Below are 12989 nucleotides of genomic sequence, written 5' to 3' on the forward strand. Positions count from 1 at the left end.
GCTGTATTGTAGGTTACAGAAACACATCACAGACTATAAAAGAGCCTCATCTGCCACTATATAGAAGATATCTACATTAATTTTGTCAACACAGGAAAGAAAAGATAAAAGTCACATTTCTTGACATGCTTAGTGACGTTTTTTTTAGAATTATAGCAACACAAAAGCTGTGTTTTATTGTCAAAAATGGGATGTAATTGTAAAATTAAAATGTGAGAAAACTCTTCCACTGCCAGAACACCATAAAGAGATAATGTATAAGTGTAAAACAGATCATAATATTGATACAGAGGTCAAGACAAGATAAGACACGACGCTCGTATCAAAGATAACAGCAACAATAATAAACTCTGACAAAATGATTTACAGAGTGACATAAAACAATGCATTACAGCATTTACAGTCAGCACTGACAGAAAAGACAACCGGAGAAGAAGAGCGATGAAGGGCAGATAGAGAGGAGGAGAGGGAGGCAGAGAGGGAGATGGGAAGTTGATGAGATTTTAATGTGAAGGTCAACTTGTTATAACTCAGATCTCTATGGGGATATTAGTCCCATCATGATGCTGGAGGGGGGGCGGGGATGAAGGGTGGAGGAGGTGTGAGTGCTTCAGAAGAGGAGGAGGAGGGAGCGAAAGTGAGATGCCTGAGAGGTGGTTTTGCTGGTTCGACAACTACAGTATCACAGTAAATAGAGGGGTCAGCATCTTCTCTGTGTGTGAGTGTGTAAGAGTGTGTGTGTGCACATGCTTGAGATTGCACTTTTGAGTGTGAGTATGTGTGAAAGTGAGGCAGAGGGAGTGAGCGTGACAGAGAGAGGCGTGAGGAGGAGACAAAGCGAGAGAGAGAGCTGTGCATGTTTGTTTCTCAGCCGCTTTGCACTAAAATCACAGAATGAAACACTTCACTTTGAGCTCGTTTCATGATTTTTTCATTAAGTTTATTTCAACGTTTTTTTTTTCCAGCAGATAAAAACAGAAGGTAACTCAACTAACAGATGCATAAATTATCTATTGTATTATATATTATTGATCGTATTGTCTATTGTGTTGGAGTATTGCGTGTTGTGACATTTGACCTCAACTCAAACGGAGCCGAGGCGATCAGATGAACTGCTCCGACCTTTCACAGTTGGCCACGTTTAAAGGGACACACACAAAAGAGAGATGGTTATAATTATCATTACGCTGACATAGAATGTAAACAAAAAAATCAATAAGGATGCTTTAAAGAAAACAGATTCCGGCTTTGTGAGATGGGAATATTAAACTGTGTGTGTGCAGCCACCTGCCTTGCTCAGATAGGGTTTAATGACAGCGCTGCTATTATTTTCCATGTATTGAACAGTCCCAGTGAGCCTCGCTTTTAATTACGCCTGATCAATGCTGTGAGGACGTCATTACACAGCAATAAGCTTTATGGTATACACCACCAAAATAATAAAGTACTTCTTGAAAACATCATTAAGTGGCATCTTTTCTCGGAGTGAAAATACATATTTCAGTGCAGTTGCTGGACGTCATTAAGGAGCACAGATAGTGTGTATTGCAGAGCAGAAAGGCTCACAGTTGGCTCAAGAATAACAGAGGAAAAAAATCAGGTGAATAAAAAATGATACAGCCCAAACTGAGGCAGTGATGAGAGGACTTCCTCCCAGTGATGATAGTCGGGCAGAGTGTGTGTGTGGTGAGGACTGCAGCCTACAGTCACTGTCACATTGAGACCGCTGAGTTGTTTCAGTATCTCAGCAGGTCATCTGAGGTCACCGGTGTGGCGTTAAACTGAGAGGTCGGGCCAGGCCAGAGGAGTCAAAGTGTCAACACTCACACACAAATAGAGTGAGATAAATAACATTACAGTGCTTCTGATGCTCATTATTGTACTGTGTATAAATGTAGTATTTGATTTGCTAACAAACATTTGTATTCATGTGTGTGAACTACAAACTGATTAAAGAGTGACTTGTTCTGCCCTGCTATGTGCCCTGTAGAGCTGTATGAGAAAACTTGTAATTGTTTTGCGAAATATAGCTTCTCACAACACAAGATGATTCGAATCATAGTAATGGAAAAAATGTTTGAAATAAATAAATTGGTTGTAAAGTTACACAGCTACATCATATCTTCTTGGATAATCTATACTAGCTATAGAAAACTAGCGTGTCAAAGGGATTCAGTCTAAAAACACTGCATGCAAAAGATTTCTCCTGTTCATACTACTCTTATATCAAGTTAAGGGATGGAAATCTACAGTATAATACTGGCTTTGTTTGCATTGCTGCAACATATTCTGTGACTATCAGGATATAATACACATCAAAGAGAGTGCATGAATAGAAAGGTGTCTTGGCATTTTCATGTAAACGTCAGATGCTAGTTCTCATGTTGAAATTCTTTGTTATAAAACTACTATTATGGGGATTAACAGAGTGCACTCGGAGGGGTCGTTGGAGCAGCCGTTTTCAAATGGCGGTGAGAGGCGAGGGGGCAAAGTCTGAGTTTTGGAAGGTGAAGTCCTGGAAGTCTTCCTGGTCGATGGCTGCCATTATATCCGGATCAGAGGGAGTGAGCGCTGATGGAGCTGCTGTGAAGAACTTGTCGAAGTTTTCACCTTTCCTCCCACCCTGATGAAGAGAAGTAGAAGATTAGCATGCATGTCCGCACATTCGTGATTAATACTAATCATCTTTGTCCTGAAAAAAGACATAAAAGAAGCCAAATTATAAAAAAGGCTCCACCAACGTATCTCGTTTTCTCACCCACACTCTGGTTTTCTCTCTAAGGAGCTCGCTACCACACCTACTGTAGGAGGAAAGCTGCTCACGTCTCCTTTCCTGCTCCTTGACAGCCGTTCTGCTGGATGATATGAATATCATTTGGCTAATGGGCTTGGCCTCTAACCCCTGAGCATACTCAGCTCACTCAAAGCACACCTCACCGTTGGCCAGTGGGGCCGCAAACCGGCGCGTGGCGGGCTAATGATGACAGACATTTGCATATGGGAGGAGTAGGCAGGACCCCAAGGTCAGGGGGTTCCTGTCTGTTATGACTGGACTGTCTGTTCCCAAGCGCTCAAAGCCCATCTCTGGGAACCAGTGGAGGTGAGGAAAGAGAGAAAAGAGAGGGGGAATGGGAAGAGGGAGGGATGGATAACGCCATTTGAACAGATAGAGGAAGAGGGGATGAAATGGCCAAACACAATGAGGACGGCTGAGAGAGGAAGCATGCAGAGAAATGAGGGAAAGCGTGGGAGTTTGAGAGAGAGGAGACAGATGGAAGAAAGACAGCTTCAATTCCCTAAAAGTGTCCTCGGAGAGACAGAGACTGAGAGAGGAAGAGGAAGGAAGAGAGTGACATGAAAGAAAGAGAGAAAGAAAGAAAGATGAGTCTGTAGAGTCTGAAGTCCATCTGTTCAACTGACAGTTCTGGGTTTGAAGGGAGCCTGGATCTCCAGTCTCTCCAGACGGTCCCAGTCAATCCAGCGGAAGAACGGATGCTCCTTGATTTCTCTCTCTGCATCCTCTCCTCCACCCAAACGCTTGGCCGGGTGCTTCGTCAGAAGCTTGGAACAGAGTGAAGAAAGGGAAGGAAAAAGAGAAGGCAAATATTGTGGTAAATACAGGTGAATTATATCTGCTCTGCTTGTCTTAGTCAACCATGTGCAAGGTAAGCTTTAAATATTAGTCACATGTATTTTAAACATTATATTATGTCATTTTATAAAATGTTTCTTATTTATATATTCATTTATATTATTCACTTTCTTGCTGAGAGTTAGATGAGAAGATCAATACCACTCTCGCCTGTAGTGTAAATATGAAGCTACAGCCAGAAGCCTGTTAGCTTAGCTTAGCATAAAGACTGGAAACAGGGGGAAACAGCTAGCCTGGCTCTGTCCGAAGGTAACACAATTTACCAACTAGCACATCTAAAGCCCACTAATTAACATTTTGTATCTTGTTTGTTTAATCCTTACAGAAACCAAAGTGTAAAAAATACAATTTATGGTTTTAAGGAGGTTTATGTGTGGGAGTATTTCATGGCAACAAGACTCCAGGAAGTCACTGCACCCGGACAAGAAGTAGTGCTGGGACAAAACACTTATTTAAACCCACAAAAATGTTCTGTACATATTAAACAAACAAGATATAACGTGTTAATTAGTGAGGTTTAGAGGTGCTGGAAGGAGGATTTTGTTACCTTCAGACAGAGCCAGGCTAGCAGTCTCCCCCTGTTTCCAGTCTCTATGCTAAGCTAAGCTAATGGCTGCTGACTCTAGCTTCATATTCAACAAACAGATATGAGAGTGGTATCGATCTTCTCATCTGACTCTCGGCAATAAGCGTATTTCCTAAAATTTTGAATTATTCCTTTAAGTAGTCAACAATGTGCTTTACTGTATTTATTTAGATAAGTGCAGTGCCAGTTCGTGGCGTGGCCCTTCGGAACGAGCCGATTACTTGGCTCCCGGTAGCCTCCCGGTATTGCTGCATGCAGCATTGTCGGGGGCTCGTGCCGGTTCGTTTATCCAGCATTCATGTAGCGTTAGCATGATATATCCAGAATCCAGCAGAAAAAGTGAACAGCAGTGAACTTGTTTATTCAAAGTTTATTAATAATAAACGTGTCGTGTGTCCAATTTGCACCAAATTCGACAAAGCACTCCATGGGGTCCCCAGCAATACACGCAGCAAGTGTAAAGTAGATCGGATAATCAGTTATTGAGATATGCAAAGGACACGCAGCCAAACAGACAAACAGACAGACAGACAGAGATTCCTCGCTTTATAGTTAGATATATTTTATAAATGTAATATGAAGTAATTTCATGTGCAATTATCTTAATTGTCTGCGAGCTAAAAGTTATATAAGTCAGAAGAATGGCGGCTTACTCCCTTGCAGATAGCGACAGCTTCACGACTGAGACTTTTCGGGTACACCACACTCTGCTCCATGATGGACTGAAACAGCTCATCCTCGTCTATACCGTCAAATGGTGGCTGGAGGGACAAGACACAGAGAGAAGAACAAAGAGAGAGCAACCAAATATATTGAAATTAAAGTTCTCTTGAAAGTCTTTTGAAGTGATTACAAAGGACGAGCACCGGAGGCTTAAGTGTCTCTATTGTTGGGATTAAGCTGAGTGTTACCTGTCCTGCCAGCATTTCATACAGCAGTACGCCATAGGACCACCAGTCCACTGCTTTACCATAGGGCTGATACGCCACAATCTGAAAGGATGGAGAGAACAGGAGAGGAAATAAAGGGGAATAATTGCAGAGTGGAGATAAGTCAGTAGAAAGAAGACGGGGAGAGTGAGAGAAAGCGCAGTAGTAGCAGTGGGCTGCTCGGATGATACGCAGCTATCAGAGACGAAAGGGAATGTATGGCATTAGGGATGGTAAATGTATGAATGAGCTCAGAAATAATCTACACATGACTTTGGATTTGTGTGTTTGTGTTTGTCTGCACATGTGTGTTTGTTTGTTTCCCCTGTTTGTGTGTGTGTGTGTGTGTGTGTGTGTGTGTGTGTGCAGGATGGGGGGAGCACAAGGGAACAATTCCCAGCCCCTGGGGAAATATATTGTATCTCTTCCAAAATGGCAGATGCAGGAGAATCAATGGGTGTTTACATAAGAGAGTCAATACCCAGGGGTACCATAGCAGCAAGGTTTACAATATCAAAGACGTTCACAACAGTCACTTCTTCTCTCTCTCTCTCTCTCTTTCTGCTACAAGTCCACAAAGCAAGCAAGCTGCATATCTCCTTCACTCTTTCTCTGAATTGTATTTATTTATGATTACTTAACACAGAAATGAACACACATATATATCAAACAACTATACAGCATGCAGTTATGATATTTAGCATTTCAAAAGGGTGTCAAGCAAAACCACCTTTTCAGGCTGAAATTTGCATCATCATCATTGTTGAGAAAAAACCTTTTGAGTTTAGTTTTCAGGGGTTTGCGTTTTTCTCAGGAGAGTTAATCACCTTAAGTCAGTTGCAGTAAGAAAAAGGAAAACTGGTAACACAAGGTCCCTGAAGGACAATCGGGATTTCTCATAGTACAAGCACACACCACTGCTAACTGAATCATGTGAAGTTAATTATTCAAAAATGCTGACAAGGTCAGAGAGGACGGAGGAGACGAGAGGAGCTGCAGCGAAGCAACTCGCCGTCTCGCAGCGCTGCAGAAACAGGTCAAGCAAACGAAGAGGGGAAGACAGGAGTGAAAAGAGAGGAAATGAGGGAACAAATGGGGGAAGTTCAGGAGTTAGTCTGGACCACGACGTGAGAGCAGGGGGTCGGCGTACCTCAGGGGCGATGTAGTCGGGAGTGCCGCAGAAGGTGCGCGTGGTGTCGCCTTCTAACATGCCCTCCCTGCACATCCCGAAGTCGGCTATCTTTATGTGTCCCTCGCTGTCGAGCAGCACATTATCCAGCTTTAGATCTCTGAGAAAGGAGGAGACGGATCACACAGGTATGAATCATTTTGATAGATAACATCTTCGGCTACAAAAGACGTGATGAATCTGTGTCACGTCTGTGTGCAGTGAGAGCGCCAAACCAGGCCACGTTAGATGAGCAGCCCACTTCTCTACCTGTAGATGATGCCTTTGCTGTGGAGGAAGAAGAGGCCGGCCGCTATCTCCGCTCCGTAAAACCTGGAGGGAGACAGAAGAGAAGGAGGAGGGGGTTAACTACTGGTTGCTTTATCTTTCAGAAAATTGGCCAGCAAGGAGAGAGAAGGGAGCTCAAGAGGGTGATGAAAGGGAGAGAAACCGAATAGATGAAAGGCAAGAAGATGAAGAAAGAGAGCTGGAAATGAGCAACAGGGTAAGAATTCGTTTTAGATGATTGATCAAAGATTATTGATTAGACGAACAGCCGGGGGGAGGGAAAATGTAGATGAAAAGATGAGATTAGTGGGAGGAGGAAAGAGAAGAAGGCTGGTACTTGAGTTGATGACTTTTCTATGAGTCACCAGAAATAATGAACAAAGCTATAAGAGACGAGTGTGTATGTAAAGGAACAGAGGATAAAAGAAAGGCAGGAAATGAGACGCTGTAGGTGATTAAAGGTAAAAGAAAAGAGCTTTTGGACTACATACGCTGCGTGAGCCTCTTTGAACTTGCCGACTATCTGAATGTGAAACATCAGGTCTCCTCCGTCGACGTATTCCATCACATAATACAGACGGTCCTGCAGAAACACACGCACACATATACACACTCTACGTACATAATCACCTCTTGTCCAAATTAAAAAGCAATCTGTTAAAACCTCCTTCAGGACCAAGGACCTTGTTAAAGAAAGCAAACTAATTATTTAATTTATTAATCAGAATTCTCAGGCAGCCTTTGCTGAAGGAACTCCTGGGAGCCAAAATGTCAGGCAGGTTTATGGACAATTTAATATGGTTCATTTAGGATCTCGTATCCCCGCTACACACAGACCTACTGTACACACACCTCAGTCTGGAAGGCGCAGTAGAGCGATGTGAGGAAGTGAGGGCGAGAGGATAGCGCCAGAACCCTCCTCTCCACCATGGCGCTCTCCGTGTCTTCGTCCTGGAAGAGAACGTCTTTCTTCAACACTTTGACAGCGAACAGACGCTCGCTGCCTCGCTCCTCCGCCAGCAGCACCTGCACGGAGACAGAGAAAGGAGTGGAAAGCTACTGTAACAACAAAAGAAGAAGAATTTTAAAGCAGCTACTGCTGCACATCTTCAACCTGCTGGGGTCCATAAATAAACACAGTGTTTATTTATACACTACACCCACTGTCTGCTAAAAGAGCATTTTTTAATTCCAAATTCACTTTTTCAAAAAAGTCCTTAACGCATCTCTCACTCAGGCTTCACTTCTAGCTCTAGATAGAAATATGCATGTACTGTAATGCTGCCAGCACTGAACATTTTTTAGGTCATTGTGTTATGAGTAACATGCTGCTCTAGTTAGGAGGAAACTAGTTCTGCTGTTTTAATAAAAAATGATGTGCTTTTGAGGCACATTTGCAACATGCTGTGCATGACATTAAAGCTGCAGTGGGTAGAATTAGAGCAAATATGATTTGTTCTTTTTATAAAACAGTCACTATATCCTGACAGTAGTGCACGAGAGGTAATGAGGTAATCTGAGAAAAAAAAATCATGTGCCTCTGTGTATTCCGGTGTCCTCAGGTGCTCCTAATGGCATCTGCAAGATTTCACAGACCGGAGGAAGAAAACTAATCAGAGCCGAGCTGGAGCCTGCCGTCTCTGAGCAGCTGTCAATCACTCACAAACTCTGATCAAATGGTCAAACTAGGCAGCGCTGATCAAATATTAATCAATATTCTGTTACTGTAATGTTTATTTCTCTCCTCAAATGTTTTCAGAATCATCTTGTAGTGTACTGTTTAGCTGTAAAATGAGAAAGTTTGTGACCCAGCAGCCATGTTGAGATCAGTTGAGGAAATACTAAGCACTGCCCACCAGCCGGAGCAAACTTTCTCATTTTACAGCTAAACAGTACTACAAGATGTTTTTTTAAAGCCTGAAAACAGATCCATGAGGAGGTGCAGAAGTCTAGTTTTCTCAGAACACTTGAATTACAATATGCTGAGAGTTTATTATGGAATTTTTGACCAATGATGCCAAAAACGTTCTGCCCCCCTGCAGGTTTAAGTGTCATGCTAAGCCAGGACGTATAAAGTTTCCACATTTAAAAATGCCTGTACTGGTAAGAAAGAGAAATAGTGCAAGAGACAAATAGAAATTATATCACATTATACGAACAGATGCTTAAGCAAGTTCAGCACTGTGCACATTTACCCCGACATGGTGAAATAACTGAAGCAATGTTTAATTAAAACTGCTCCGCGCCCGAAGATTTCAAGTCACGTTAACGTCATAATGAAAAAGGAGAAGCGGGTCTCGTGTTTTTATCAGACATTAAAAACACATTCAGCGGCTATTTTCTCACTCCTGTGAAATTGGCTGCTAGCGGGTTGTTCTGAAAAGCTAATGATGCTATAATTTTCGACAATGGGAGCCACATGACCCGGGTTACTGCAGTTCATGGGAAAGATATGGTCAAGAGAGAGCACTGGAGAAGTGCTGACAACAACACTGTTTTTAAATTGTCTGGCCGACCTGCAGCGCCTAGTGGGGATAAAGGATCTCATTTTACTTTCAAATAGTGGAGAAGAGTAGAGGAAATTACATGGTGTCACTTTTCAGAAATCAACGCGACTACACAGAGGGTCCTCTGAAGAAGGCTGTGCATGTATATGCGTGTGCAGTACTATTGATGAACTGCCAGTCTGAGAGAAATCCAGCTGTCCTCTGTGATCTTGTCTCCTGCTCTTCCCCGTGGTTTCAAACTAACCCGCAGAAAAATGGGACTCATCACCCTTCAGAATATTACAAATCTTACTACTTTTTCCTCTTTTCCGCTCTTGTTATCCCACTTCCTTTTGGTCATTTTGTCACATTTCCCAGCACAGTAATCCTCTCTATCTCTGTCTCACTTCCCCTCACTCAGCAGCCCCGGGGTCTGTCTCTCCTTTCTCGGGTCGTCTTTTTTTTTTCTCACATCTTACGTAAGTCGAGTCTATTTCTCCTGTCCTCTGTAGACTCTCCTCTGACAGTTATGAAACAGCACAGGGGGGATTTCAGAGGAGGAGGACGCAGGACTCAAAACTCCACTCTCTTCATTATGCCTCATCTACTGGGGAATTAAAGAGAAAATGGAGAGCAGAGGCTCCCTTGAAATGAACACCTCCAGGAGGACTGTGTGGCATGTAGGAAGCCAGCCAGCCTGAGCTCACGACTGCTGACAGCACAGAAGAAGCCAGGGGTTAAATGAATCATTTGGCAGCAGTAGGAAGAGACAATGAGCATGTTAGTAAGAAAGAGTTTTTTTGGAGCTGCTGTATGAAATGCCACTTGAAGGTCAGGTCCATCAATAGAAGAAAATGTTTAAAGCAAGGAGCAATCTTTGTTGTTTTCAGCCTCTTTGGTATCACTTACAGCTGCTGGAGCAGATTGTATTTAGAGAAGATGACATTTTATCTCAGCGGCTGCTGTGTTTACCTTGCCAAAGCTGCCTTTGCCCAAAACCATGAGGAAGTTGAAGTCGAGGATGCCCACTTTAACTTTGGCAGGTCCGGGGATGTGCACCGGCGGGCAGGACGGTACAGGGGTCGGGGACAGGGCCGCAGGGAACGACTCAGACAGCGAAGCAGGTAGCGCCTGAGGCAGAGAGGGTGTTGTGCCGTCTGGCTGTGGCTCCTGGAGAATCGTAGTAGGAGGATTGAGAGATGAATGCTTGGATGCAGTCCAGCACACACACACACACAAACAAACACACACACAAACACACGTACACACACACACACACACACACACACACACAAAACCTGACAAAAAGTCCTTCCTACCCCTCGTTTTAGATTACAGTCAGGCAGAACAATCCTGCACCCTGGTGGAGACAGGGTGCAACAGGGAGGGAGTATAATTTATCATCTAATTATATAGCGACAACACCAGGCATAAATCTTCTGCGTTTTTTGTTTTTTTTCCATAGATAGAATAGTGAGGGACAGTTCAAGATCCTGACCCAGTGTGCGCAGTGGCAGCTGTTGTTTATTACTAGGTAATTATAAGCTGATAAAGGCCAAGGCTTTAGGATAAATGGTCATTAGTTTTTGTTCAACATGAGGACCAACTGATGGCTTTTTTGTTCGTACCAGAGTACGTTTCCTACCTCCAGGTCCGGGTCTGGTACTGGGATGTTATAGTACTCTCCCTCATCCTGGGCCAGCAGTTTGAACCAGCCGCTGATAGGACGCCTGAAGATCTCACTCACTCCGAACGACATCGCTCCCATGAAATCGTTCCTAGACGTGCGGTCCCAGTCCCACACCTCCACCGACAGACGCCGGTCCCACTGGTGACCGCGCACTGAGCTGGAGAAACAAACATAAATCATTCAAAATCACTGGGGAGAGTTAGCTCACGCTGTAAGCAACACAACAATGCACAAAGACACAGAAGGAAATTCAGGTTTTTCTTATTTTTACCAGATTTAAAATATCTTACTTCAACTGAATATCAGCAAAGGTAATAAAGGGTGAAATATTAACACTGGTGATGTAAAATAAACTGCATATACTTGGGGACCATCAACCTTCTAATCTTTATCTTTCAGGGTCTTTTTTATGACTCGGTAATTCCAATTTATTTTACCTAAAGCACATTTTGTCCCAGACCCATGTACTTTTTCCACCTTGGATTAAAGTTCACAAGGACTCACAATGTGAAACTCTCATTCCAGACGGGATTGAGCGTCGAGCGGATGGTCTTGGTCTTCTGTTTGCTGTGGCTTTTCGGGTCTGGAATCAATTTCAGTTTAACGTACGGGTCTGACAGGCCGTTCGGATCCATGGGCATCAGGTTACGAGCCTCCCGCACTGAAGACAAAGTAGAATAATAGAAAGCACAGAGAGAGAGAAAGCCTTCATTACCTGTGTAATCCCTTTTTTTCCGATTTAAAACACTCCCCATGATCCAGCTGGTCCTCTCACCTGTGACGAAGACGTCCTCACTCTCTCCTCTGACAGTCAGGTGGATCCTCCCTCTCTTCTCTGTGTGGTCCTGGCCACAGAGACTGGGAACACTGGTCTCACACCGTCGATGGACGTTCATGTCACAACCTCACAGTACAAAGATGCACAAGTATAAACAAACACATGCATAGGTGCCAAAAATGGTAATTAGATAAATAGATAGTTAAAAAATTTAGAAAATGTTTCCTGTCTATCACACTGACAAATAAAGCAAAATGCAAAAAAGAAAATCTTTAAAAATGTTTATACACACACACATCTTGTTTTGCCACTTTAGGATATTGCATTGACTTATATTTAATGACCTTTGACCTACCCTAACCTTAACCATAACCCGTACATGCCTAATCAATACCCTGATTATAGTAATCCATCACTCTCCAAACCTAACCTTAAAGGAACAGTTCCACATTTTGAGAAATACACAAATTCGCTTTTTTGTCAAGTTAGATCGGAAGATTGATACAACTGTCATGTCTTACCTGTAATTATTACACGGCTTTGCACAGGCGCTCTATGGTCTGTTATGCATTTATAACAGACCGTTGCAATGGATGCAGTTCTGATTTTTAAGGATAATGTACAGTTAGCTGGTCATTGTTGTGAAATAAACCTCTTCAGGGTGATGCATGACCTGCCCTGTCGGGGTTTACTTCACAACAATGACCGGCTCGCTGTACATTATCCCTTACTTATAAGTCTACAGCCAGCAGCTGGTTAGCTTAGCTTAGCATAAAGACTTGAAAGAGGGGGAGACTGCTAGCCTGGCTCTGTCTGAAGGTAATGTCTATCAGTAACTCTAAAGCTCACAAATTAACATGTTATATCTCATTTGGTTGGTGCAGGAGTGCCTAAACCGTTTCCGTTTATGGGCTAAAACTGAAACTTAATGCTGGGCTACGGGCCAAAAGCAAACACTATTATATTGTATTGTAATGTTAAGATGCAAAATGGCACTATGATTCCAAATTCCCTTAATTGAAATGTATTTTGTCCCTGTGCCACTGTCTCTGCCTCTCCAGTATTTTCTTACTTAATTTGTGCCAAACTGACTTCCTGCGCAAAGTGTCACTCTGCCTGCCATGCTCAGATTATGAAAACTAATTAATAATTAAGGATCCCACACAATTAAATAACTTTTTTTTACCTCACAAAAAAGTAAAACAGATTTATATCATTATTATTATTTTTTTAAATAAATTCACTAAAAACATCTGGTGGGCCAAATTGAACCTTATGCTGGGCCCCACTTTGGGCAGCCCTGGTTTAGTGGGTTTAAAAACTGACTAGTTGTGGTTTTACGGGGGTTTATATAGTGAACTATTTCTTAGCCAGGCATAGCTACTTTCTGGAGTATCCGCTGTTTGCCAATC

The 12989-nt window shown here is 42.8% G+C and overlaps 1 protein-coding gene across 3 annotated transcripts in view; it reads right to left on the reverse strand.

Moving 5' to 3' along the window:
• Positions 1–500: 500 nt before the first annotated feature.
• Positions 501–12989, reverse strand: part of prkcg (protein kinase C, gamma) — a 36647-nt gene continuing 24158 nt past the window's right edge. For all 3 annotated transcript variants that reach the window (XM_074653437.1, XM_074653438.1, XM_074653436.1), the window contains 12 exons: positions 11575–11703; positions 11304–11460; positions 10755–10956; positions 10082–10279; positions 7476–7649; positions 7115–7206; positions 6606–6668; positions 6318–6456; positions 5150–5230; positions 4892–4999; positions 3421–3561; positions 501–2623 (listed from right to left, as the gene is read on the reverse strand). In XM_074653437.1, the coding sequence (XP_074509538.1) occupies positions 2462–2623; positions 3421–3561; positions 4892–4999; positions 5150–5230; positions 6318–6456; positions 6606–6668; positions 7115–7206; positions 7476–7649; positions 10082–10279; positions 10755–10956; positions 11304–11460; positions 11575–11703 (1646 nt within the window). In that variant the 3' untranslated portion in view covers positions 501–2461. The remainder of the gene's footprint in view (positions 2624–3420; positions 3562–4891; positions 5000–5149; positions 5231–6317; positions 6457–6605; positions 6669–7114; positions 7207–7475; positions 7650–10081; positions 10280–10754; positions 10957–11303; positions 11461–11574; positions 11704–12989) is intronic.

Source organism: Sebastes fasciatus, chromosome 12 (assembly GCF_043250625.1).
Source record: "Sebastes fasciatus isolate fSebFas1 chromosome 12, fSebFas1.pri, whole genome shotgun sequence".
In the NCBI taxonomy this organism is placed as follows: domain Eukaryota; kingdom Metazoa; phylum Chordata; class Actinopteri; order Perciformes; family Sebastidae; genus Sebastes; species Sebastes fasciatus.